Source organism: Heterocephalus glaber, unplaced genomic scaffold (genome assembly GCF_053883595.1).
Source record: "Heterocephalus glaber isolate CG9 unplaced genomic scaffold, H.glaber_assembly_v1.0 deba00000937, whole genome shotgun sequence".
Lineage (NCBI taxonomy): Eukaryota > Metazoa > Chordata > Mammalia > Rodentia > Bathyergidae > Heterocephalus > Heterocephalus glaber.
In genome coordinates, this window is record NW_028258173.1 from 3,966,265 (window position 1) to 3,992,636 (window position 26,372).

General features: G+C 52.9%; 2 protein-coding genes across 10 annotated transcripts in view; one reads left to right on the forward strand and one right to left on the reverse strand.

The window, feature by feature from the left end:
- The window catches only part of Pgs1 (phosphatidylglycerophosphate synthase 1), a 40,446-nt gene extending 35,402 nt beyond the window's left edge, over positions 1 to 5,044 (reverse strand). For 5 of the 9 annotated variants that reach the window (XR_002388246.2, XR_002388247.2, XM_021241337.2 and 2 more), the window contains exon 1: positions 4,874 to 5,044. Coding sequence is in view for 6 of the 9 variants with exons in the window: in XM_021241337.2 (XP_021096996.2) it covers positions 4,874 to 5,016 (143 nt within the window). In the remaining 3 variants the exon portion in view is untranslated. Of the gene's footprint in view, positions 1 to 177; positions 573 to 600; positions 751 to 872; positions 4,825 to 4,873 lie in introns of those variants that run through there. The other 4 variants (XM_021241336.2, XM_087208387.1, XM_021241339.2 and 1 more) reach the window with 4 other exon arrangements.
- A 17,084-nt stretch (positions 5,045 to 22,128) lies between these two features.
- Positions 22,129 to 25,976, forward strand: Socs3 (suppressor of cytokine signaling 3). The gene is made up of 2 exons (XM_004860826.3): positions 22,129 to 23,220; positions 23,722 to 25,976. The coding sequence occupies exon 2, from the start codon at positions 23,810 to 23,812 to the stop codon at positions 24,488 to 24,490; it is 681 nt and encodes a 226-aa protein (XP_004860883.1). The 5' UTR covers positions 22,129 to 23,220; positions 23,722 to 23,809; the 3' UTR covers positions 24,491 to 25,976.
- Positions 25,977 to 26,372: the final 396 nt, after the last annotated feature.

Here is a 26,372-nt window from a genome sequence, read left to right on the forward strand (position 1 = left end):
CAGGACAAGGCACCCCCCCATATGCCTCCATGAGAGGGTGGAGACAGGGACGGGCCCTGAGCTCAGAGTAACCATGCGGCTGAGCTGCCATCCAGCACGCCTGTTTACAGAGGGGACCTCGGGGAGAACAGAAGGCATTGGTCCCTTTAGTGGGGAGACCGGAGTTTCCCATCTCACCAAACATTCTGAAGCTCCATGTGTCTCACAGGACACACTGGCGTATCTCACATTTCTTCTCCGGATGTCAACAATGAAGCTGGAGACCCCATGTTCTAAATGAAGGGATGCCAACAGGAGAGGGTGTGAAGCCTAGGGAGGCAGGGAGGGAGGCAGGGAGGGAGGCAGGGAGGGAGGCAGGGAGGGAGGCAGGGAGGGAGGGAGAGGCAGAAGCGGGCAGGCAAACTCCAAGGTTCACCTTGGTCTCCCCTCCACATCCCCTCAGTTTCAGAGGACAGTCTGCCTCCCCTTGAGCCAAGTGCCTGATGACACAATGGCACACAAGCTACACACCAACTTCTTGGGGCTTTTCCCAAATAAGATCTTTGAGGCTTTGAACAAAGAACATGGTGAAGCTGGAGGAGTCTTCAGGCTCCCACAAACCTGCGACAGACAGGAGTCGTATTCTCTGTCTTGCACTCCGGGTATTAACTGTCCCTCGCAGTGGGCTCAGAGCCACAGTCTAAGGGTCCATGAGCTCCACTGAAACTGTAAGCTTCGTGGAACAAACTGTGGTTTGGATCTCATCCAAGTCTGTACAAAACGAGGTAAAAAGAAGTCTTTAAAAGAAACTGAGCTCTCTCTGGATTGTCATAGTTTTCAGAAACTACTTTTTAAGAAAAACCCACCCTGTACCCCTTGCCCTGCCGTCATACATGGTTAAACGTAAAAAGTGAACTGATGAGGGCCAGGGATTTAGCTCCGTGGTTCCACCGCCTGCTTCGCAAGTGCAAGGACCGGAGTTTGATCCCTGGTACCAAAAAAAAAAAAAAAAAAGTGAACTGATGAGAAAAGAGCAACAGTCATAACACTTCCTGAGAAGGGCTTGAGAAACTACATGAAGGTCCCATACTTCCTGCAACCCATCAGCGGGCGGCCCTTCCTGACTAATGCAAGACCTGAACCCAGTAAGGGAAATGATGTGGATTCCCGGAGGTTACCAAAGCCCAGTGGCTGCTCAACTCCCCCAGTAAGTGCTGCATGGAGGCCTGGGCTGCCAGCTACATGCTGACCCAGTGATTCGACTCTTGCCTTGGCCAACCAGAAGTCAAATACATGGGAGTGGGGGGCAAAAATTTAAAATACATTTATAACCCCCAATACACCCAGGGTAGCCAAATGCACCAGGGACAAAGTGTCTGGTTAAAACCAATCACGTGTTTTACTACTGGAACAGCCTCAGCCAACCTGATTCCTGCTGCCTTGAAATGACTGTTTACATTAATCGGATCACACTATCCACAGAGAGATTATCCAGTTGAACATTTTAATCTCAGGCTGTTTCCATCTGCTTAGGTACACACAACTGATATAGCCCCCCCAAAAAACCCAAAAAAAACCCCAATTGATATAGCCTAACTCATCACCCGCTACAACATGGGTACAGATACTCCTGTTAACATTAACATTTTTAATAAACTACAACTTGAAGCCAGGCATAGTGCTGCATGCCCATAATCCATAATCCCAGCACTCTGAGAGCCTATGGCAGGAGGATCATGAATTTGAGCCCAGCCTAGGCAATTTAGGAAGACCCTGGGGCGAGGGTGATAGACCACGGATGGGACATGAACCCATGCTAGGATATAGTTGAATCCAAAGGTCCTGGGTTTAATCCCCAGTACAAGAAAAGGGAGGGGAGGATGTATAATCTAGGGTCTCTCTGGGTCCTTAGCCGGAAGGCTGACTTGCTCCTAGCTCTCTCTTTCCCTACTCCATTCCGCCATCAGCTCCTAGAGGCAGTCTGAATGCCTGTGGGGTCTTAGAACTGCCTGCCACTGCTGTTCACATCACCCCCTCTTTGAGCATGCTCTTGACGCCACCAAGAAGCCTCCCCTCGCTTCCAAGTGCCTCTCCTGGATGCTATCATCACCTTCCATCCTATTTTCCCTGTAACTGTCTGTTCACGGGTCTGAGCATCCTGAAGGCAGGGCTGTGTCTCCCTCCATCTTTGCTTCCTCAGGGCCTGACACAGCAGTGCTCCACACACCATGCATAAGCCAACTATTCAAGGCTCCCTGACAATGAGTCAGATGCTTGCTTGCTTGCTTAAGAGGAAACAGCAGTATTTCAAGATCACTAATTAGAAATGACTGTAAGTAGAGTTCTCGATCTCCAGGCCACTGCTAAGCCTGCAAGGAAACCACAGCAGTAAAAGAACCGTTCCCTGCTAGCCACAAGGATTCACCTGCCCCTTCAAGAGCTGAGTCAGACTGGCGAGCTGAAATCTAAAATAACTTAAGCTCATGACTACAGAGAACTATTATCAATGAATCAATGATCAGAGAGTTACAAGAAAACACATCGTTCAGGGAATGAGGAATTGGGAGGTGCAGCAGAACAACGGAGAAGAAATGAAAGCCAGCAGCCAACAGAGGGTGAGTGGCCACAACAGACATGCATAACTCCAAACACCAAAGTCACAAAGATCCAGAAAATGGCACACGCCTGTAATTCCAGCACTCTGGGAGGCTGAAGCAGAAGGATCGCAAGTTCAAACAAATCTTGGGTAACTTAGTGAATTAGCAAGATCTTCTCAAAATAAAAATTTTTAAAGGGCTGGGTTCAATCCCCAATACCATCAAAACCAAACCAACCAAAAAAAAAAAAATCTGCAAACCAAACAAAGGAGAAGAGTCAGAAACCTATAGGGCTGGGGATTTAGCTCAGTGGTGCTGTGCCTGCCTCAAAAGCGAAAGGTCCTGAGTTCGATCCCCGGTACCTAAAAAAAAAAACCTATGGTATCATTCAATCTTGGTCAGAGCATTTGTTCTCATCCTATATACTTTATTTCCAAAGATTATAAAACAAGAATTTCTGCCCAAGAAACTGAATTTGGCTGGGCATGGAGGCTGGCACATTCCTGTAATCCCAGCACTCGAGAGGTTGAGGAAGGAGGATCACTTCGAGTTCAAGGCTATCCTAAGCTACATAGTGAGACCCTGCCTCAAAAAAAGAAAGAATTAAATAAATAAGAAACTGATTTTTGGGGCCGGGGATTTAGCTCAGTGGCACTGCGCCTGCTTCACAAGTGCAAGGTCCTGAGTTCGATTCCCAGTATCAAAAAAAAAAGAAACTGAATTTCTTCTTGAACTCTTGATTCAAAGAAACAATTCTCAGCTTGGTATAGTAGTACACACCTGTAATCCCAGCACTTGGGAGGTTGAGGAAGGAGATCACCATGAGTTCCAGACCAGGCTGGGCTAGAGAGTGAGCTCAAGGCCAGCCTGGACTACATAGCAAGACCCTGTCTCAAAACTCCACCCCCCCCCAAAAAAAATTGTGGTAGGGGATAGGCCAAGATGGGAGAGGGGGTAAAAATGATTAAGATATGATATGTATATCAATTCCCCAAGATGAACATAATTATTATATATTACAAACATATATTTTTTTTTTTCTTTTTGGTTTTTTAAGATAGGGTCTCACTATTTATTTTAGGCTGGCCTTGAATTCACCGTGTAACCCAGGCTGGTCTTGAACTGGTGGTGATCCTCCTAACATATTAATTTTTAAAAAATAATAATTTGTGGAGAGTGCCCTCACCATCCTTGAGGAATCCATTCCAAGGTTCAACAATAATTAATAATGTGTTTTCCATAGGTTAAACACATAGAGGAAAATTACAAAATGGCCTAAACGTCTCATCTTTGAAGGTAGTATATTTTTCAAAACTGTAAACCAAATCTCTCAATGGTTTGATTCCAGGACGAAGACATCATCTGACTGCCCTCCCACTGGAATGAACAGGTCATTGGCTAAGCATCAGTTACCGAAAATGAGGAAGTGCCGGGGATTTAGAGGTGGGGTACAGCTGAGTGATAAGAGTGCTTGCCTAGCTACTGGAGGCCCTGGGTTCAATTTCCAGCATGGAAAAAACATCTAAAATAATGCGACCTCAACTAAACAATGCAATTTCACAACCTTTTTTAAAAGAATCAAGCGTAAGGGTCAAATCTCTCTAATAAGAAAACTACTTGCACACAGAGAACTACCCCCCTCCCTTTAATATTAGCAATAGCAGGAGGCCTCTTAGGTCAGCTTGTCCTTGGCAAATATTTAAAAGACCACTGCCTGAACAAATTGCTTCAAAGCCTACTTCATCATTTACATAACTCACTTCAGTACTTTTCCAGAACACAGGCCCTTTGAAAAGTGTAAGAAGGTTTTCGAGTGGTTCCTCTTCCCATGGCCGAGTGTTACTGACTCAGGATTGCTTCACACCCCACTACGGCAGGATGTGAGAAACGCTGCTGCACACAATCCGAGCAGGGCTGATTCACTCCCGCCAAGTCACCTCCCCGCCAGGATTACTTAAGGAAAAGACTTCTCCCGACCCAAACAGTGCCTCTCGGGTCAGGACTCTCCCCCACTCACATCTTGGGGCTCAAACCAGGAAATACACTTTAGCCCCAAGAGGTTGGCCGACGGCCCCTGAAAGGACTCCCCAGTCCCTTTCACAGCGCTGGGGGACAGTGGTCCGAGCTCGCAGCCTCGCAGCCAAGCGCGGTGGGGAGGGAAACGAGGACGGCCCGGCTGACAGCCGCGCTCGGGCGCCCACTTCCCCTCCGGCAGCCAGCGGCGAAGCCGGGGAGGCCCGGGAGCCGGGGCGCGCGCGGGTCAGGTCCCCTCCAGCCCAGCCGCCGATCGATCTCACCTCCTGCGCCGGCGGTCTCGGTTCCTACCGAGGCGGTCAGACAGGCGCCCCAGGAGGGCGGCTAGTCCCGGGCGGCCAGGCAGGAGGCCCAGCAGCCGCCTCCAAAACACCGGCCCCGCCGCCGCCGCCGCCGCTGCCGCCATGGAGACTCGCCGCTTCCGCTTCCGACGCGCGCGAACTTTATTGAGAACGCAAGCGCGGACACAGCGGCAGCGCGCAGGCGCAGGAGGCCGGGCTGTGGGCTTTGGGCCGACTCGGTACTTCTCCACCTGGGGCTCAGTTTCCCTTTGGTGACACTCAGGCAAGGCTTGGAGGCCCCACTTGAGGGTGAGTGCACTCTGGGCCCTCGTGCCACGGGGCTGCCCCACTCGTCAAGCTGGACTTGATGGGCTGTGTTAGGCTTGTGCAACGTCCCCAAGGTGCTAGAGCTATTCAGGGCTATGTAACTTGGTGATCGCTGACCAGCACGCTGCACAGATCCATGGAAAGTCCTCGCCAGACTTGGGACTGGGTGTGTGTGTGCATTTTTCACCTTATCAGCCCCAGCACCTGCAGCTCTATGGCACAAAGCGGACTCAACTCATCTCTGTGAGGGGAATGGCGTGCCTGGTACACTCTTGTGCCCCATACAAGACCAGCCCTGGCCCCTGGGAATGCACAGTTCTGTGCCAAATAAGCTGAAGAAACACATGCCCATAAACAAAAACATTTTTTAAGGGTCACCTTTTAAAGGACGGAGCCAGGGAGGTATGTAGCTCAGTAGTAGAGGACTTGCCTAGCATGCAGGAGGCCCTGGTTCTGTACCCAGAAAGAAAAAGAAAAAAGGAAAACCTTGCCGTATTTTGACAGGCAGAAGAGATGAACTCTGTTCTGTAATCCTGTTTGGCCCACATAAGCCGGGACTTGGAAACTGGAAAAGCTGTAAAATATAATCATATCCTATCCCTCCCAGGGGTGTTGTGAGATTAAAATGATATGGTCACACTGAAAACAACATTCCAAATTCCACTTCCACCAGATTATCCCAAGGAAATGAATTACACATTCCTACAAGAATGTTTATGTCAGCATTTTTCATGATCTCAAAAGTGGAAGCAGCTCCATAGGGGAGCTGGTTAAATAAACACTGGCAAATAATAATAATAATAATAAAATAAACACTGGCATATCAACATATTAGAAGTCTGTACCTCCACAAAAAATGATGTTCTAGAAGAATGTTTTATGACATTACATATAAAAGCCAAATTACTAGCCAGTCCCATGGCACACGCCTGTAATCCCAGCACTCTAGAGATCAAGGCAGGGAGACTGCAAGTTCAAATCCAGCCTGGGATACATAGTGAGAGTCTATCTCAAAAAAAGGGGGGGGGGGTTACTTTGTGGTGCACACCTGTAATCCGAACATACTGCAAGAGAGTTGCAAGTTCAAGCCCAACCCGGGCAACTTAATAAGACTGCATCTCAAATTAAAAATAAAAAGGGCTGGGTTGTAGCCCAGGGCGCAGGCCCTGATTTCAATTCCCAGTAATACACACACACACACAGCCAAATTACTAAAGAATAGTGTGCAGATTATCTCATTTTTGTTAAAAATTAGAGTGAGTAACCAGGCATGGTGGCATATACCTGTAATCTCAGCCCTCAGGAGGCTGAGGCAGGAACATCACCACAAGTTCAAGACCAGCCTGAATGACATACATAGTGAGAGTCTGTCTCAAAAAAAAAATTAAAATGAGTACAAACTGCAATACACCAATATTTTTTTTTGGTACTGAGATTGGACCCAGAGAGTTCAGTCTACAGCTAAGCTACATCTCTCAGCCCTTTTTAATTTTTTCATTTTGAGAGCAGGTCTGGCTAAATTGCCCAGCTGGCCTGGAAGTTGTGATCCTCTTGCCTCAAACTCCCTAGTAGCTGAGATTACAAGTGTGCACCACCACACCTAGTTAACATTGATTATTTAGGGCCGGGGATTTAGCTCAGTGGTTTCACCACCTGCTGTGCAAGCGCAAGGACCCAAGTTCGATCCCCAGTACCAAAAATAAAACAAAACAAACATTGATTATTTGATGCTATTTAAGAGTTTCCAAATTGTTTACAATCTATAAATATTTCAGATTGGTTTTAAATTTTCTTTTAAGTAGCCAGGTATAGTGGCACACACCTGTAACCCCAGCACTCCAGAGGCTAAGGCAGGAGGATCGCCATGAGTTCAAAGCCAGCCTGGGCTACATAGCAAGACCCTGTCTCCAAAAAAAAAAAAAGTTTAAAAAATTTTTTTTCTTTCAAGTTTATATAGTTTTACAAATACTGGGTGGAATTTGATTCAACTCTTCCTAGTTAGAAATGGTGATAGGGCTGGGGATTTAGCTCAGTGGTTCCACTGCCTGCCTTGCAAGCACGAGGTCCCGAGTTTGATCGCTGGTACAAAAAAAAAAAAAAGAAATGGCGAATCATCGAATTTCCTAACTTCCAGTAACAGATGAGACCATCCGTGGCATGATCCACCTCTGCACGGTGCCCATTGCACGGAGCTACAGAGTAAACATTTTCTGAGTGGCTTCTGTGTCGCCTTGAGTGGAGCACCACGTGGCCACGGGAGCACCCTGATCATGCAGAGCAGAGCTGGAAGCTTCTATTTGCCTGTGGTTTGTTTGCTGCTGCATGAAAGGAGCACCATCTCTCTGGGAGTTTCCAATCCACACTAAATTGTAACACGGATAGCGATGTTGACAGCATGATGAGTTAAACCAATAAGTATTTACATTAAGGACCAACAACAAGGAAAAATGCTGGGTGTGGTGGTGCATACCTGTAATCTTAGCACTGGGGAGGCTGAGACAGGAGGGTCGCCACAAGTGTGAGGCCAGCCCAAGCTACACAGTGAGTTTAAGGCCAGCCTGAACCCTGTCTCAAAAAAACAAACCCACAAAAAACAAGAAGGAATGACCCAGGTCCTGTGACACCACCAGCCTGTAGTCTTCAGAGATAGTCTGAAATAGGCAGAGCTATAACTAAAGTGAAGTAACCTTGGCCTTGGCCTTGGATACACACATCTAGAGGTTGCCAAAATTTAGATAATGGCTTTCAGAGGCTGAACTCTTGTTTTGTTTTTTAGACAAGGTCTCACTGTGTAGTCCAGGCTAGCCTTGAATTTACTGTGTAGCCCAGGCTGGCCTCAAACTCATAGCGATCCTCCTGCCTCAGCCTCCTGAGTGCTGGGACTATAGGTATACTCCACCACAACCAGCCATTCTCTCTGCCATCAGCTGGATGGTAAGAACAAGTAGGAGACTAGACACTGGCACATAACAGAGGGGACTGAGGGAGCTCCCTGGAAACATTCCTGTCCCCCGTAGCTGTGGGGAGGGCTCGCTGTCTGGGGAGGACCCCTCACACTGACAGGTTCCTGCATACACATCCTGAGGGTCCCAGACCAGCAGGCAACTCATCTCCGAGACCTGGTGACTGGGAGGTCCATCTTCCTGGTCCTGCTCACCCTCCTGCCCCACCCCCTACCTTCTGGCTAGCCCCCTCTCTCTTTCCCAAACAGGAGGTGCCAGGTTGAGAAAGATGGGGCGATAGGACTGATGACAGACACAATGTCTTCCCAAACGGAAAAGGAAACCCATTCTTCAGGAGCAGAGTTGACGTCAGGGAGTGGGGGCCACTGCTCTGAAGAGCACTCTGCCCTCCCAGGCAGGAAGCACCAGGAAATCCTGAGCTGAGGGCCTGTGCCTCGCTGTCTGTGATTCACTCTGTGAACTGAAAACCATGCCGATGCCAGAGAAAGATGGCTCCTCCCCCAGGTTTCTTGGGAGCAAGGGTCTTGCCCAAACATAGAGCTGCTAGCAAATTTGAGAGGAAGATGGAGTGGCCAGTGCCAGCAGCATGCCCAGCACTAGGCTCCAGGCCCAGCTCCCAAGCACTGGGGAGGCTGAGGCAGGAGGATTGCTCCAAGTTCGAGGCCAGCCTTGGCTACACAGTGAGTTCAGGCCACCCTGGACTACATAGTGAGACCCTGTCTCAAAAACCAAACCAAACCAAACCAAACAAACAAACAAACAAAAACCCTCGGAAAATAGCCTGTGTTTTGTCTTTCTCTACTTTCGTTTCAGATCAACCTGATGAATCCTGCTATTAGATTCTTATTTTGAGGGGGGCCTTTGCACTGAGCTACATCTTCAGCCCATTTATTTATTCATTTATAAGGTAAGACCTCACTAAATTGCCTAGGCTGGGCTCAAACTTACAATTCTCCAGCCTCAGCCTCCCAGAGTGCTGGGATTACAGATGTGTGCCACCACACCCAGCTTAGGGTCCTGGGGTTTTTTTTGTTTTTTGGGGGGTTTTTTGGTAATGCAGATCAAACTCGGATCTTTGCCCTTTCCAGGCAGGCTCCAGAACCACTGAGCTAAATCCCCGGCCCAGGATCCCATTTTAATAATCACACACACACACACACACACACACACACACACACACACACACACTCCTGGTGCTCGGCTCAGTATCTCACACTTGAAATCCCAGCTACCTGGGAGGCTAGGCAGGCAGATCACAATTGAGACCAGCCTGGCAACTTATTTACAGAGACCTCGTCTCAAAATAAAATATAATAGGGGCTGGGGATTTAGCTTAGTGGCACCACGCCTGCCTCACAAATGCAAGGTCCTGAGTTTGATCCTCTGTACTGCAAAAAAGAAATAATAGGGCCAGGGATTTAGCTCAGTGGTTTCGGTGCCTGCCTCGCAAGCGCAAGGTCCCGAGTTCAATCCCCGGTACTAAAAAAAACAAAAAACAAAAAACAAAACAACAAAAAAAGAAATAATAAAATATAATAAAAAGCTAGAAACCAGGCATTATGACACACACCTGTAATCTCAGTATTCTGGGAGGCTGAAGCAGGAGGATCAAAAGTTGGAGCCCAGCCTGGACAACCTAGGAATTTAGCAAGGCTCTGTCTCAGAATAGAAAATTAAAAAGGGCTGAAAAAACCAAAAGGGGGTGCTGGGGATATAGCTCAGTGCAAAGGCCCTGGGTTCAATCCCTCATACTAAAAAATAATAACAACTTTTAAAAAGAGCTGTGGCTCAGTGGTAGAGTAATTGCCTAGCATGTGGGAGGCCCTAGGTTTGATCCCTAGCACTGCAAAAGATATAAATAAAGCGGGAAGAAGAGGCTGAGCAGCCCACCCCCTGCCGGTGCAGATGAGGGCCTCTGGGTCCTGGGCTCACCAGCTGTTCTGCGGGACCTGCAGCTGGCGGGTGGGGAACAGGGCCTGGGCACTAAGGGTAGGGAAACCCACCTTGGGCCTCTGCCTGCCTCTCCATTCCTACACAGTGCCCAGTTTCACCAGCCTGATCTTTGCCCCCTCAAACTCCTTGGAACCTTTTATTGGACCTTTTTTTTTTTTTGAGAGAGAGAGAGAGAGAGAGAGAGAGTCTCACACTGTAGTTCAGGCGGCCCTTGAACTCACTACTATGTAGCCCAGGCTAGTCTCAAATTCATAGTGATCCTCCTGCCTCAGCCTCCCAAGTGCCTAGAAACAACTTCCTAACCCAGAGATTTTATTTTCTGCATAGGAAAGGAGGTTTTTTTTTTCTGTTACTTACTGCAATCTAATCATGTTTGCTGGTTGAGGATATTTTTTTTCCCTGTCCCCAGCAGAATGTAACTCCCTAAACCGGGCATAGTGACACACACACCTGTAATCCCAACACTCTAGAAGGCTGAGGCAGGAAAATTGCAAGTTCAAGCCCAATATGGGCAGCTTAGCCAGATCCTGTATCAAAATAAAAAATAAAATTGCAGGTCATGTGTGCTGGCACACGAATACTTGTAATCCCAGCACTCTGGAGGCTCAGGCAGAAGGATCTCTGAGAGTTTGAGGCCAGCCTGGGCTACATAGTGAGACCCTGTTTCAAAAATAAATAAATAAATATTAATTTAAAAATAAACAAAGTTTCTGGAGAGGTAGTTCAGTGTTAAAGTCCCCCTGGGCTCCATCCTCGAGAGAGAGAGAGAGAGAGAGAGAGAGAGAGAGAGAGAGAGAGAGAGAGAGAGAGAGAGAGAGGGAGAGAGAGAGAGAGGGAGAGGGAGAGGGAGAGAGACTGAGAAAAAGAAACAAGGCCCTAGACCCACGTGCTCTCCCAGCTCCCAAAAGGGGCTGAGCTCCACGCATTGACACAGCAGGGGCAGCCAGGCCTCCTGGGGATCTCTCTGATCTGCCTGTCCCCATCTGTCTGCAAACCTTGACGCTCCGGGCCCACCTTTAGGGCTGGCTCACCTGAGCTCTCCGTCTTCCCTCATGCCTCTGCCCCTTTCCGGCCTTCAGGCTCCCAGGTCTCGCTCCCCAGCTAGGCTGGCACCCCAGCACTGTCTGCATCAGGCCAACTTCTGTTCCCTCCAAGCAGGGATCGGCATGCTCGCCCTGTCCCTCCCCTGCCCCGTCCCTCTCTCTCTCTGCTCTCAGGATGCTGGAGAGCCATGGAACCCAGGGCCTCACATATGCTAGGCAAGAGCTCTACTACCAAGCCACACATCCAGCCCTTTTCATTTTGTTTTGAGACAGGGTCTAAGTTGGCTTTTCCTGTCCCTTCCTTCTCTTTCCTTTTCTCTCCTTCTCTCTCTATCTTTTTCTTTCTCCATGGTTTCATGTACATTGGCCCCCAGCCAGCATCATTCTCATTCTCCTGAAGGGCCAAATAGCAAATATTTTACCTTGCAGGCCAAACCGTTTCAGTGACAACTACTCAACTCTGCAAAAGCAGCCATCAGCAATAGGAATGAGCCTGGCTGTCTTCCTTGGAACACTTAATTACTGACAAAAGCAGTCTGTAACCCCTATGTACCTGGCATGTTCACTGCCAGGCCTAGGTGGCCCTAAAACTGGAAGAGATGAGGTCTTCAGGGACCAGGAGCTGGGTCCTTGGAGCTGCGGTTGGCCTGGAACAGCTGGCACAAATCTGCTCAGCCCCAAGCTCAAATCGGCCACCTCCTTGCTGCTGGGTGGGAGCTGGTCAAGGTCTTCCTCTCAATTTACCGTTGAAACTTTTCAATGTCGAAAATCTTGTCATCAGCAAAACAAAACACCTATTGCTCAATGGCTTCCTTACCACAGCGAAGCCCAGGACTTTCTGGCATTTGATCAACACGAAGCCAGGCATTTCTGGAAAGGCCTCCCAGGCAGAGCATCCTGGCTTGTTTCTCTGTCAACGTGAGGATAAATGCAGCTCTCAGTTTCCGGAGATTCTCAGCCTCTTGTGGTGTGGCCAGCAGCCAGCACCGCCCCAGCGAGGAGCTGCAGGCGGCCCGTGGCCAGTTATGTCCCAGGGAATCTCAGGCTCCCGGGCCCTGGGCCGGTTTGGAGGGCTCCTCTGCAGAAAGCCACTCTGCCCAGCCCCACCGTGAAGCAGAAGCGAGAGGCTGTATCCCATGGCTGGCAAGGCATCTCCCTCAGGATCAGTCTGCTTGAGCTGGGGACAAATCCAACAGGCCTGGTCTGATCTCTTCTTCTGGCTCAGGACTGATTTATTGCCAGTCTTCTGGAATTTCGGAAAGGGGCTTAAAATAAGTCCACAAAATTCTTGCCCTTTAGCCTAAGACCAGAGGGGAGGCCAGGCTGAGCTGTGACCCAATGCCAAAGGTCCTGACCGAGGAAGGGAGGAGGAGGCAGGCAGCTGTGCTGAGCAGCCCCTTCAGGCCCCACACAAGGCCACTGGGGACCCAGAGTACTGCCGAAGTGCCCAGTTTTTCCATAGAAAGCCCGGATTCAGATGTGGGGATGAAATTTCCAGATTTTTAATTTCTCAAAAATCTTTTAAAACTGGGCACAGTGATATTCATGCCTGTAACTCCAGTTACTTGGGAGGCTGAGGCAGGAGGAACACAAGTTCAAGCCCAGCCTGGACAACTTAGCTAGACCCTGTCTCAAAAAGTAAAAGGGCTGGGGGCTGGGGATTTAGCTCAGTGGTGCTGCCGCTTGCCTTGCAAGTGCAAGGTACCAAGTTCGATCCCAGTACCAAAAAATAAATGAATGAATAAATAAATAAATAATAAAAAGGGTTGGGGTTGTAGCTCCCTGGTAGAGTACCTCTAAGTTCAACGGCCCAGTACAGAAAAAAAAGGGCCAGGGATGTAGCTCAGTAGCACCGCACGTGCCTGGCAAGTGCAAGGTCCTACACGTGCTCTAAAAGTGTTCTACCACTGAGCTACATTCTCAGCGGGACCTCCCACTTTTGAGGTGCTGGGGGGTGATTAAACATACACTTCTGTTTTTTGTTTTTGTTTTTTTTTTTTGTACCGAGGATCAAACTCAGGTCCTTGCGCTTGCACAGCAGGCAGCAAAACCACTGAGCTAAATCCCCGGCCCTACACTTCGCTTGTTTTAAGACAGGATCCAGGCTGGGTTCAAACCTGCAATCCTCTTGCCTCAACCTCCGTGAGTGCTGAATCACAGGTGTGAGCACCACATCTGGCCCCAGCCCTCTTTTAAAAATTCTAAAAAAATAAAAATAAAAAATAAAATAAAATCCTGTGTGGGCCAACCAGTGCATTGCTGGGCTGGCTGGGCCTGGGGGCCACTGCTCCTTCATGCGCAGCCTCTGTGCTATGACAAGGGCCACAGGCGCTGCAGGAAGACAGAGAACAGGAGGGCAAACGCCCAGCCCCAGGTCTCTGCCTTTTGAGTACTGACCCATGGGACCATTTCACCTATTTGCAAACAGCATTTTCAGTGGACAAACTCTGGAAACGCCCGACCCACCTCCCACGGGACAGGTGCTTCTCATCTCTGCTCAGCTCTGCTCCTTCACCTGCTGCTTTGGCCTGAACCCTGAAGCAGGGAGCCCAGGCCTTGCAGGTGGTAGGGAGTGGGGAGCAGAAGTAGCGAGAAAACTGAGCAGCAGAGCCCTGGGTAACAGGCCAAGGTGCACCTTGTCCCGGGCAGGCCCTCCCCGGCCTGGCCACCTCCACACCTCCACTCACCTGGCCGTGCAGTCTGGTGGCCAGGGATGGTGGGGTGGGAGGAGGGAGAAGCTCGTATCCTGAGAAAGCCAGGAGGAGCCAGGGCAGTGTGCCTGGGCCCTGGCCCAAGCCCTGCCACCCTCAGGCTGGGTGGGAGACATAGTCCGGGCAGGTGTCTCAGATCCTCAGCTTCCCACCACCCCTTCTCTGTCACTTCCTCGGGGATCCTCCTGTATAAACTCCCAACCGATCAGGCCGTCCAGCTCTGGGAGCATTTTCTTCTATTTTGCAGTACTGAGGATGAACCCTTTGCACTGAGCTATACCCTCAGCCCTTCTTTCTTTGCTTGCTTACTTATTTATTTAGACAAGATCTCACTCTGTAGTCCAGGCTTGGCCTTGAACTCACTACGGTCCTCCTGCCTCAGCCTCGAGAGTACTGGGATTATAGCTGTGTGCCACCGCGCCCGGCTACCCTCAGTCTTTTTTATCTTTTATTTTGAGATGAGCTCTCAGTAAATTGCCCAGGCAGCACTCAAAATTGCAATCTTCCTGCCTCAGCCTCCCTCAGTACTAGAATTACAGGCAGGCACTACCACAACCTGGGACTTCAGAATGCTCAGCACATTTAATTTTTTATTTTTTATTTTTTATTTTTTTTGGTGTTGAGATTGAACTCGGATCCTTCCACTTGCGCAGCAGGTGGTGAAACCCCTGAGCCAAATCTCCAGCCCCTAATTTTTATTATTTTTATTAGTCCACATTTGCAGTACATAATGCTTACATTCATTGTGGGGAGTTGGTACCTGTATCCAACACATCTTAATTCTTTTTATTTACCCTTTCCTCTAGCAGAGTTAAATTCATTAATCTAGATGTCAACTGTGTGAGAATCTTCCAGAAAGAATAGGAACTCAAATGGGCATGGTGGCTCACACCTGAGATCCCAGCATTTTGGGAGGCTGAGGGAGGAGGATCACAAGTTTGAGTCCACCTTGGGCGATTCAGCAAGATCTCGTCTCAAAAGAGAGAAAGTGGGCCAGGGATTTAGCTCAGTAGCACATGCCCCTGCCTGGCAAGCGCAAGGTCCTGAGTTTGATCCTTGGTAAGGAGGGGAGGGGAGAGGAGGGGGAAAGAAAGAAAAGAGAAAAGAATCAGAGGTACGAGATCAATTAATTTCTGGCACCTAGCTCAATCTCTTGACACAGAGGAGATGTTCGACAACATCTATTCAAAGAATGAACAACAAACGAATGATTTTATTTATGAGTGTTTCGGGGCAAGAAGTAGATCCAGGCAGTTCTTGCCTCCCTCAGGGAGCTGGGCTGCCACTGAGATTTTGCTCATGATTATTGGGTGGGAGGCTTTAGGGGGCTTATGAAATCCTGAGGATGCATCTTGGTTTAAGAAACAGAACCAAAGCCGGCTGTGGTCATGCACGCCTGTAGTCCTCACACTTGGGAGGCTGAGGCAGGAGGATTGCCGGGAGTTCAAGGCCAGCCTGGGCTACACAGTGAGGCTCTGTTTGAAAAAACCAAAAAAAAACAAAAGAAAGAAAAGAAACTGAGTGATGAAACCCTGCTGTGAGCCCCCTTCAGTGCAGCATGGGGAAAGGCAGAAGAGGGAGGAGGAAGGGCGTGGAAAGGTCACTCTGCGGACTCCCACCTCTCTATCCTTGTTAGCCCCGACCCCTGCACCTTCCTATCCATTTCTGCACCATGGAGGCTGGCTTGGGACCTCAGGAGCAGGGAGAGCGTCGATCGTTTTCCCCGTGAACTCACTCAAGAATCAGAGGGTGACAGAAAACATGCCAGTGTGCTTCACGATGTGGATGGCCAGGGACCCTCCGAGAGGAGGAGGTCTGAGGAGGCCGGCTGGGTCCAGGCTGTGGGCGGATCGATGACCCAGGGACCCAGGGTTGGGGTGGGGCACCTGGCTGAGAGCCCCTCGGCCATTGGCCAGCCCGGCGGCTTACGGCACAACAAGCAGATTGCTGCCTATACCTGGCTTCTACCAGGCCTGGCCTCCGAGGCCGCCTGGGGCCCAGGGCACCCTGGAGGCCCGAGTCCCACACCCAGCTGTACCCACTCATCCTCCCGGGCTCTGCCACTTCAGCTCATGGCACTCGGCCAGACGGTTCGCCAGCTTCCCAGAACTGCTCAGCTACCCTGGGGTCTGTTCCCTAGGGCAGGGCAGGCACAGCCCAGCGGGTGCTTCTGGGCAAAGAGAAACTTTTCCTGCCCCAGCCCCGGACAGAGCAGGGCTTGTTGGTTTGGGGTCAGAAGAGATGACTGGGCATAACCGGCTGGAAGCTGACTAGCCCGGTGCCCCACCCCCAACTCAGAGCTTGGACCAAAAATGGGAATCTGCTCCCACGGGGTGGGAAGGTCCCCCTTCAACATCCTCTCCGGACCCTCCTCCAGTCGCCCCTAGGTAACCTCCATCAGCCCTCCCCATGCCCCAGCGGGTGAGGAATGGCCGGGGCAGGGGTCCTGGCCAACCCAACCTCCAGAGGGCACTAGGAATCTGAGAAGCCAGTGGGTGAGTGGGTGGGTAAAGTGTTTTCTTTCCCCTCCCCTCCTCAGCAGATTTCTGGGAATTGCCAGGGGCCGGCTGGGCCTGGAATGTCAGGCTTGAAAGGACTCTTCCACTGCCTCCCCGCTGCCCCGCTGGCGCTGGCCTCGTAGACATCCGAGCCCGCAAACCTTTTCATTAGCTCCGCTGCCCCTCCCGGCAAGAACAAAGGCCCGAAACCTGGAATGCCGCTTTCCGACCTCAGGCCACGGTCCCTGCCTCCCCACCCGCCCCTTGGGTTTGTCTGAAGCTGGAAAGGGAGAAATCTGGGTCCACCTCAGCCCCCGGGGAGCCACAGGTCCCCGGCATCTTCTCGGAGATGAAGGGGAACCGGAGAGGAGGCTCTCTGCCTCTCGCCCCTACCAACACGGATGAGAAGCTCCGGAAGGGAAGGAACTGGATTTCGCTTCCCCTCTGCCGTGGGGCTGCAGACTAACTAGCATACTTGAGGCAGGGTGACCAGTGTCAGGCCACGGGGCAGTCACACGAGGAGGCAGGCCACCTCCTCCTGCCTGAGGAAGCCCAGGGCAGCCTTGAAGACGGCCAGCCCGTGGTCCTGGCCTCCAGCAGTGCTGTGGTCTGAGGCCGGTCTTCTGATCCTGTGGCTCAGGGGCAGCTGAGAGAATGGCGCCTGGTGTTCGAGGACCCTGCCACTGCTTCCGGTGAGCCCCAGGGGTCCCAGGGTTCCTTCCCATCCCTGAGGTTTGGGGAAGCGCTCAGCGTCTGTCACGTGAGTGGAGGCTGAAACCACTCTGTACTTCCCCTCTATCGTGAGTGATTATCTTTATGACCAAGCAAGCACCTTTGCCTGGAAAGGGGATTCTGACTTCACAGAAGTTCTGTAAAGGGAGCGATTAGGAAAAAGCCAGAGTCTCTTAAATCTCCGGACGGGAAAATGGAGGGGTGGAGCCCAAGGGCCCAACCTGGATAGTGCGCTCCCCTACAGAGCCACCAGCCGATAAGGGAAGATGAGAAGCAGCAGGGCTAGCTCTGTCCCAGGTCTGGCATCTCTGCTCCCATCCTCGCCTGGAAGTGGGTTCCTGGAAATGCACCCTGAATTGCCCCCAGTGTCCCCTCCCACTTCTCCAGCATGTTTGTCTTCAGATTAGCAGCAAACCACCGGTGGCTTCCCAGAACCCATCCCCTCCATCCCATCTGTGCAGCTGCTCCTGAGCCCCACAGGGAGAAGCCAGAGGCAGCTCCCCAGGAAAGCAGGTTGTGATATCGCAGAATGATGGAAAGCAGAAACCTACAGAACTTGCATACAGACTCATGGAGCACTTTCTATGTACCAGGCTCCAGGATTACAAAGAAAGTAAGTCTGTGGTAGAGTCTGAGGCAAGAGTATCACTAGTTCAAGGCCAGCCTGGGCAACTTAGTGAGACCCTGACTCAAAATAAAAAAATAAAGCCAGGTATCATGGGCCACGCCTGAAATTCCAGCTACTTGAGGAGCTGAGGCAGGAGGATCTAATGTTCAGAGCCAGCCTGCACAATTTAGGGAGATGTTGTCTCAGAACCAGATAAAAAGGATTGGGGATATAGCTCAGCACCCAGCTGGGTTCAATCCTCAGTACCACAAATTAAATAAAGAAATAGTGCTGAAGATCCATCGTTTTTTTTTTTGCGGAACCAGGGATTAAATTCAGGAACTTGCGCTTGGCAGGTAGGCGCTGGCACCACTGAGCTAAACCTCTGGCCCCTGGAGATCTTTCTTGATGGTAGAGCACCTGCCTAGCACACAGGGAGCCCCGAGTTCAATCCCCAGCAACACAGAAAGAGAGCAGGGCAGGGTTGGGGGGCATTTTGGTTAGCGTGGAAAGAGCTACCCAGGAAGTTTCAAGTAAGCGTCCCACAAATTGTAGAGGAAAAACTTAGGCGTAGAGGAAGTGGCACCCCTCAGAGAGCCCCACACATCTGGAAGTCAAGGTGCCTCAAGCAAGGAGGCTGACAGTCACCACTCTGCTGAGCACTCTGGATTCCTTTCAAGGGCCAGGGAACCAGGCGAAATAAGAAAGCCAAAGGAAAACCTGGTGGCTGCTTCAAGGGCTTGAAGACCAGCAGCCTTCTGGAATGTACCCTGTTTGGCGGTTGTACACCCCCCCCAAGCACAGTGGGGTACGTCCATGCCCTAGTACCCCAAGCTGCTCCTCCTCCTCTCTCCCCAGACCCTCCAATGCTTTCTGGACAGTGAGAGCTGAGGCAGGGCCCTGGGCTTCTTTATTTAAGTAATTAATGTTTTTTTGAGGCTGAGTTTTGCTACATAGTCCAAGCTGGCCTCAAACTCAGAATCTGCCTGCCTCTGCCTCAAAAGTGCTGGGATCACAGCCGTGCGCCACTGTGCCTGGTTAAGGCTCTGTGATTAATCCTTGGTTCAAGAAGAAAAAAGAGAAGGGGCCAGGTGCGGTATCACACACTTGTGATCCTAGCATTCAGGAGGCTGAGGCAGGAGGATCACTGTGAATTTGAGACCAGTCTGGGTTACACAGTGAACTACAAAGTGTGAGAAAAGAAAAGAAAGAAAGAAAAAAGAGAGCAGCAGAGTAGGGCAAGGGAAGGAAGGGAAGGGAGGGAAAAGTCAGCGTGGTACAAGCCTATGGTGTGCCTGTGGTAAGTTGCCTAAAGTCACACAGCTAAAGGATGCTATTCCAGATAGCAGGCCAATCTCCTGAGGCAGGAGGGAGTCTGGCCTGGCTTTCTTTCTTTCTTTTTTTTTTTTTTTTTTTTTTGGTACCAGGTATTGAACTCAGGACCTTGCACTTGCAAGGCAGGTGCGGTGCCACTGAGCTAAATCCCTGGCTGGCTTTCTTTTCTTTTCTCCTTTTTCTTTTTTTTTTTTTTTTGAGACAGGGTCTGGAAGTGTAGTTCAGCCTGGCCTTGAACTCACTGTGTAGCCCAGGCTAGCCTCAAATTCATGGCAATCCTCCCGCCTCAGCCTCCTGAGTGCTGGGCTTACAGGTGCAAGCCACCACACCAAGCTTGTTTCTTTCTTTCTTTTTTGTAGTACAGGAGATTGAAGTCAGGGCATTCCCACCAGGATATACCGCCAGCCCTTTTTAAATTTTGAAACAAGATCTCACTACATTGCCCATCTGGGGTTGAACTTGCATCCTCCTGCCTCAGCCTCCCAAATGATTACAGAAATATGCTACCTGTCTTGGCTTTGGCCCACCTTTTACCTCCTGCCCTGCCTTTCTCCAGCTGCAGGCTGCTCCAGAGCAAGCCTGAGAATGCCAGCTGCCCAGCCCCTCCTCTACTCTTTTGTTGTTGTTGTTTTGTTTGAGACAGAGTCTCCCTATGTAGCCTGGACTGGCCTGGAATCCACAGAGACTCTCTTGCCTCAGCCTCCTGAATGCTAGGCTTACAAGCGTGCACCACTAGCCCTGCTTTCCTCTACTCTTTCAAACGCTTGTGACACTCCTGGCCCAACTCTGAGCAACCTGCCCTCAGCCTACCCCACACCCCCACCCCATGCTGTTGCTGTGGTTTTAGGACTTATCTGTGTCAGAAGAACGAGTCTCTCCAACCAGACTGGGCTCCCGGGCTGCTCCCCACCCCCAAGAACCATGACAGCCTCTTGGGGTCACAGTCACAGCCTCTCCTGTAGAGGCATTCTGCTCTGGGGGCTGGACGGAGGTCCCAAGCATCTGGCCGGTCTCCCCGCAGCCTACCCTGTGCCTGGCAAAAGCAGGTGCTCAGTGAGGGACTGGGGAACGGATGACTGAACTTGACTTGTGTCAGAGCGATGTAAGTTACAAAGCACTTTCCCGTCCATTAACTCGGGACTATTCCCTGGGAGTCCGCCTTGTCCTCCACCCAGGAGTGGGCACTGCAGCCGTGGAACACTCCCCGGCTGAGAACAAGAGCTCTGACTGCAGACAGGGAGACTCCGCTGCAGGAGAAGCAAGTGCCCTGAGGACAGCAGTCAGATCTCCTACAGGGCTGCCCCAGTGCACGCTCTGTGCTCTTCGGGCTGTGTTTGTGAATCCTGCTGAATAGAACCATTTCCCCTCTGCAGAGGCAGCAGGCTTCCTGCGCACGCATGTGGCGTGTGTGTGTGTATGTGTGTGTGTGTGTGTGTGTGTGTGTGTGTGTTGCCAGGAATTGAGCCCAGAGGCGTCACATCCCCAGTCCTCTTAAAATCTTATTTTGTTTTTGTTTTGTTTTGTTTTGTTTTTTTGGTACCAGGGATCGAACTCACCTTCTGCTTTCGAGGCAAGCCACAGAACCACTGAGCTAAATCCCTGGCTCCTTATTTTGTATTTTGAGGCAGGGTTTCACTAAGTTGCTAAGTAGTTCAGGCTTGGATGCAACTTGGTATCTTCCCACCTCAGCCTCCCAAATTGCTAGGATTACAAACTTGTGCCACCACACCCAGCAGGAATCCTCCTTGCTGTTGCTTGCTTGAGTCTCAAAGGAGAAATAGATGGAGGCCTTTCATTTCTATCATACTTCGACATGCAGAATCTCTTCCATCCTCTTTAATTCTCCGATCTCTGATGGGAAAAGATTATTATTCCTATTTCATAGACAGCAAAACCAAGCCAGCCACAGGGGCGCCTATCTATAATCCCAGCACTAGGGAAGCTGATGCAGGAGGATCACCACGAGTTTGAGACCAGGGTGGGCCACACAGTGAATTCAAAGCCAGCCTGAGCTACAATAGGGAGACCTTGCCTCAAAAACAAACAACAACACAGAGAGCAAAGCCAAAGCCCAGAGAGGTTGTGGGTCCTGCCTACACTTCACTTACTTCCCCAATGGCTAAGGGAGAGGTGGGGGGACCAGTGGAGAAGAGAGGAGCCGGGACAATGGGGCACCTGCCAGGCCCTGGGGACAGGAAGGGCCAGCTGGCCCTCCTGGAGTTCCAAGCTACTATGCTGCTGCCGGCATCTCCCTGACCCTCTCCCGGGGCTCCTTGTCCTCAGCCTGGGGTATCTGAACAGGGCAGGGCCGAGAGCCCACCCTTCTGTGTCCTGAGAGGCAAAGACCTGTTCAGTCTGCCCCTTAGCTGGCTCCCCGGTGGTCCAGCACCCAGCAGCTCTTTGGGGTCAGGTTGCAAAAGCGGCTATCCTTCGGAAGACTGCCTCTTGTTCAGTGCCAGTGTGACTGAGAACAAACCAACCTTTCACCTCCGGCCCTCCGTTCACCCTCGGGGGTGCAGAGCGCTCCGTTCGCCCTTGGGGGTGCAGAGGCACTCAGACACTCAAACGGAGTCAAGGCCGGTACCTTCTAGGTGGTGCAGGCATCTGGCAGGGGGCCGGGCGCCTGAAAACTGCTTTTGAAGTCTCTTTGGCTGCACTATGTGTGTGTGTGTGTGTGTGTGTGTGTGTGTGTGTGTGTGGTACTGGGGATTGAACCCGCAGCCTAGGCACTGAGCTACAATCCCTGCCCGTTTTAATTTTTTCGATAAATTGCCCAGGCTGAGCTTGAACGCTTTAGCCTCCCAGAGTGCTGGGATCCCAGGCGCGGGCCACCAGGCCCGGCTTCCTGTGGGACTTTTATTCCCAGGTCTGACCCCAGCCTGGGATGTGAATCCCCCACTTCTTGGTCCCCCAGTGCTTCTCCTGAGCCAGACTGTGCCGCTTCGCACCTCCTTTCCCCTTCCGCGGCTCGGCTCGGGACGTGCGGCTCCAAACTCCGCTCCCCTAAGAGACCCAGGGCGCCCGCTAGCGGACACGGGTCGGGGCCGCCATCTCTCCCTCTCATTCTCACCCGCCGCACTCGGAGCGCCTGGCCGGACCCACACCCGACCCACACCAGCGGGTAGGAGACCTTGGTGCGCGCGTGAAAGCATTTAGGGGTGGGTGAAGAGCGGAGGTCAGCACACATGCCGGGGTCGGCAAAGAACCTGGCAATGGCTTGATGGGCCGAGGCTGGACGACTACGTCCCTGCACCCACTGGGACTCCGGGCTCGCCTCGGGACATGTCCACAGGTGACCATCGCGCGTCCCCCACCTCCTGCTCCGGGTCTGATCCCAGCCTTGCAGCCTGACTGCGGGATGGGCCCAGTTCCCTCTCTGCTAGCTTGGGACTGCGTGTCTGTAATCTGGGCCTCAGGGCGGCCCGGTGGAGGCGCCGGGGGTTGTCCCCGCGGGGTCCAAGAAAAAGGGAAGGGGTGTAGGGAGACTCCCGGGGCCAACCTCCTAGAAACTACCCGCGCTCCGGGAGCGGCGCCCCCGCCTCTGCCAGAAACCGGCCTTCTTAGAAGGGAGGGAGTGGGGGGAAAGTGTGAATGAGAAGTTGGGGGCGGAGCGCGCGCGGGGGAGGGGCCGCTGCCAGGAACGCGCCTCCGGGGCTGGCGCCGAGCCCGCCGGCCGGACTGGCCGCCTCGCGTCTCGCTTTGTCTCCGCGCGCGTCTCCGCCGTCCTGGCCCCTGCTGGAGGCCCGCCCTCGGCCGCCCGCGGCCCCTCCCTCCCCCTCCGCGCGCAGCCTTTCATTGCTGCGAGTAGTGACTAAACATTACAAGAAGACCAGCCGCGCAGTTCCAGGAATAGGGGGGCGGGGCGCCAGGCCGCGTAAATACCCGCGCGCGCGGCCTCGGCCGTGGCTCTGACTCCGACTCCGGCCCCGCTCGTCGCCGGCCCGGCCCAGCTCCCGCCGCGGCCCCTCGTCTAGTCTCCGCCGGGTCGCCCCCGGGGACGTCGAGGCCCGAGGGACGCGCGCAAGAGGGCGCCTTTGTGGACTTCACGGCCGCCAACATCTGGGTACTGAGCGGGCCACCGCTGGCCACCGCGCCGCCGCCTCGCTTCGGGGACCGTAGAAGGCGAAGCCCCGAGGCCGGAGACTTCGGTTCGGGACGAGGTAGGAAGGCGCGGCGCGGCGCGGGGAAGGGTGGGGGCCTCGCTGAGTCCTGGGAGCTTTTCCCGGTTTCCCCTCCCCTTCCCGGGTCCTTCCCGGCAGGGAGGGGACGAAGTAAGGGGCAGAGCGGATGGGAACCGGAGATCCCAGATTCCCGGAATGCTCAGCTGGAGCCCTCGGGCTTCTCCGGTCCCCTCCCTACCTCCATACCTCAGCTTTCCAGCCCCGGCCCTCTCAGCCCTGGGCCGCGGGATTGAGGGGCGCCCGGAACGTCCCGGGGGCCCTTCCCTCGCTCCCACTCGGGCCGCACTTTTTGAGACCCAACTTAGGCGCGCGAGTTTCCCACTTGCCTCCTCTGTGCTCGCGCGGAAGGAGCTGCCTGGGGCCAAGGCTGGCCGAGCTCCGCGGGGCGCCCGGGTCTGCGTGGAGTGCCGGGGCGCCGGGCGGACAGGGCGCACTGGAGGGTTCCGGGCACTCACGCGGCCCGCGCCTTCCTCCTCGCAGCCCCCCGGGATGCGGTAGCGGCCGCTGTGCGGAGGCCGCGAAGCAGCTGCAGCCGCCGCCGCGCAGACCCACGCTGGCTCCGTGCGCCATGGTCACCCACAGCAAGTTTCCCGCCGCCGGGATGAGCCGCCCCCTGGACACCAGCCTGCGCCTCAAGACCTTCAGCTCCAAGAGCGAGTACCAGCTGGTGGTGAACGCAGTGCGCAAGTTGCAGGAGAGCGGTTTCTACTGGAGCGCCGTGACCGGCGGCGAGGCAAACCTGCTGCTCAGCGCCGAGCCGGCCGGCACCTTCCTCATCCGCGACAGCTCGGACCAGCGCCACTTCTTCACGCTGAGCGTCAAGACCCAGTCCGGGACGAAGAACCTTCGCATCCAATGCGAGGGTGGCAGCTTCTCGCTCCAGAGCGACCCGCGGAGCACGCAGCCCGTGCCCCGCTTCGACTGCGTGCTCAAACTGGTGCACCACTACATGCCGCCCCCCGGCGCCTCCTCCTCGCCCCCTTCCGAACCCTCCTCGCCCTCCGAGGAGCCTGAACAGCAGCCGCCTGCCCAGCCGCCTCCAGGGAGCCCTCCCAGGAAAGCCTATTACATCTACTCGGGGGGCGAGAAGATCCCCCTGGTGTTGAGCCGGCCCCTCTCCTCCAACGTGGCCACCCTTCAGCATCTCTGTCGGAAGACTGTCAATGGGCACCTGGACTCTTACGAGAAAGTCACCCAGCTGCCGGGGCCCATCCGGGAGTTCCTGGACCAGTACGATGCGCCCCTTTAAAGGGCAAAGGGCGGAGGTGGGGAGAGGGGCTTGAGTCCCCCTTCTTCCGTGGCACATGGCACAAGCACAAAAATCCAGCCGAGAGTCCAGTGCCTCCGGGTGAGCTGGGGGGGGGGGCGGATAGGCCCCTCCCTCCGGCCTTCCCCCCTGCCGAAGGGCTGGCGAGACCTGGAATGTGTTTGAGGGAGGGGAAACGCCACCTGGGCTCCCCTCCCCCACCCCAGCTTCTCCGAGGAGCCGGCTGGCCCTGGGACAATAGCAGCGACAAGTGGATTCTCCTCTTCCCTTCCTCCACTCCCCCTCTGCTTCCCAGCTGGGAAGTGTTGAACTAAGAAAACTGCTGGGAATCTTCAAACTTTCCAACGGAACTTGTGCTTTGATTTGGTTTAAACCTGAGCAGGGCCAGGGGCCTGGGATAGAGGATGGAAAGAGGGTGCTTGAGGGGCCCCAAGCTGCGCTGGCCCAGGAAACGGCTACTCCTACGCCCAGCCCAGGTGAAGAGGGGGCTGTGTGCTCCACTGCTGGGTGTAGGAGAAGGGCAAGGGGCGACCTGAAAGGAAGTCCTGGTGCCCCAGCCCCTCCCCCATTTGAAGGAGGAAGTGGCATTTGGAGGGGCGGATGGCCTGGTCAGTGAGCCTCCCTTTCCTGCCCAAGCTGTATTTCCCAGCACCTGGCCATGCAGGTGGAGGAGATGCGCCATCTTTGATCCCAAAAGATGGATTCGACTTTGTGCCTACTGACTATGTCTGGCTAGAGATTTGCCTTAAATGCTCCCTGTCCTGTGGATAGGGACTGGCACACGAGGAGCCCCAGTCTGCCCATCCAGGCAGAGAGGCCTAGGGATTCTCCAAGGGCACCCAGCCAGCCACTGGCCAGAGGATGGGGTGGGTGGGGGGCAGAGACCCACGCCTTCCAGCCCGGCTCCCAGCTCCAGTAGAATGTTAGCCTGTTGGTATTGGCCAATCCTAGGCGCCTCGTGGTCAGAGCAGAGCCACCAGGTCCCACAGCCCCCTAGGCCCTGCACAGCCCTCCCCCCTCACTTGGGGTGGGGGGGCAGGAAGTCATCCAGGCACCTGCCACTCCAGCTGCTCTGGCTCTGCAATAGCACTGATCCTTGACACCGTACAGGAATGTAGCAGCAATGGAATTACCTGGAACTGTTCTTTTCTGGGGGGAAAACAACACACATAGTTTTCTGTGTCAGGTATCAGGCAAGGTGGGGCAGCTGTGTGTTGGGGTGGTTTTTTTTTTCCTGTTTTTTGTTTCTTGTTTTTTAATAATGTTTACAATCTGCCTCAATCACTCTGTCTTTTATAAAGATTTCACCTCCAGTCCTTGCCTGCCCCCAGGCCTTCGAGGCTGTTAGGAAATGCTTGAACTCAACCAAATCCCAATCCAAGTCAAACTTTGCACATATTTATATTTATACTCAGAAAAGAAACATTTCAGTAATTTATAATAAAGAGCACTATTTTTTAATGAAAAATATGACTTGAGCCTTTCCCCCCGCCCCAGCCCCTTCTCTGCCTTGATTTCTCTTTCACCCTCACCCACACTTCAGCATTGGAGGAGACGGAGGGGGCCGAGGAGTGGGCTGGCAGTGCCCGACTCCTGCACTGCCTCTCTCGGCCTTCATGTCATTGCGCCTGCTCAAGTGTGTCACTGACAAGCTAAGGCAGCCACCTAGACTGTTGCCAGGAGGGGTAATTCCTGCTAGTCTGATTCAGATCTGACCAGAATATGCAAAGCAAGTTGGAAGGAAGAGCTTCAAAGGGCTTGCAGGGAGTAAGTCAAAGCTGTTAGAGGCTCTAAGCTATCAAAGGTACAAGGGCTCCTTGGCAGGGGGTGTTCAAGAAAGCACAGATAGAGGCCGTGACAGGTG

Bases quoted from the DNA above. Each gene is read 5' to 3' on its own strand.
- Socs3 (XM_004860826.3), top strand. From the start codon at position 23,810: ATGGTCACCCACAGCAAGTTTCCCGCCGCCGGGATGAGCCGCCCCCTG.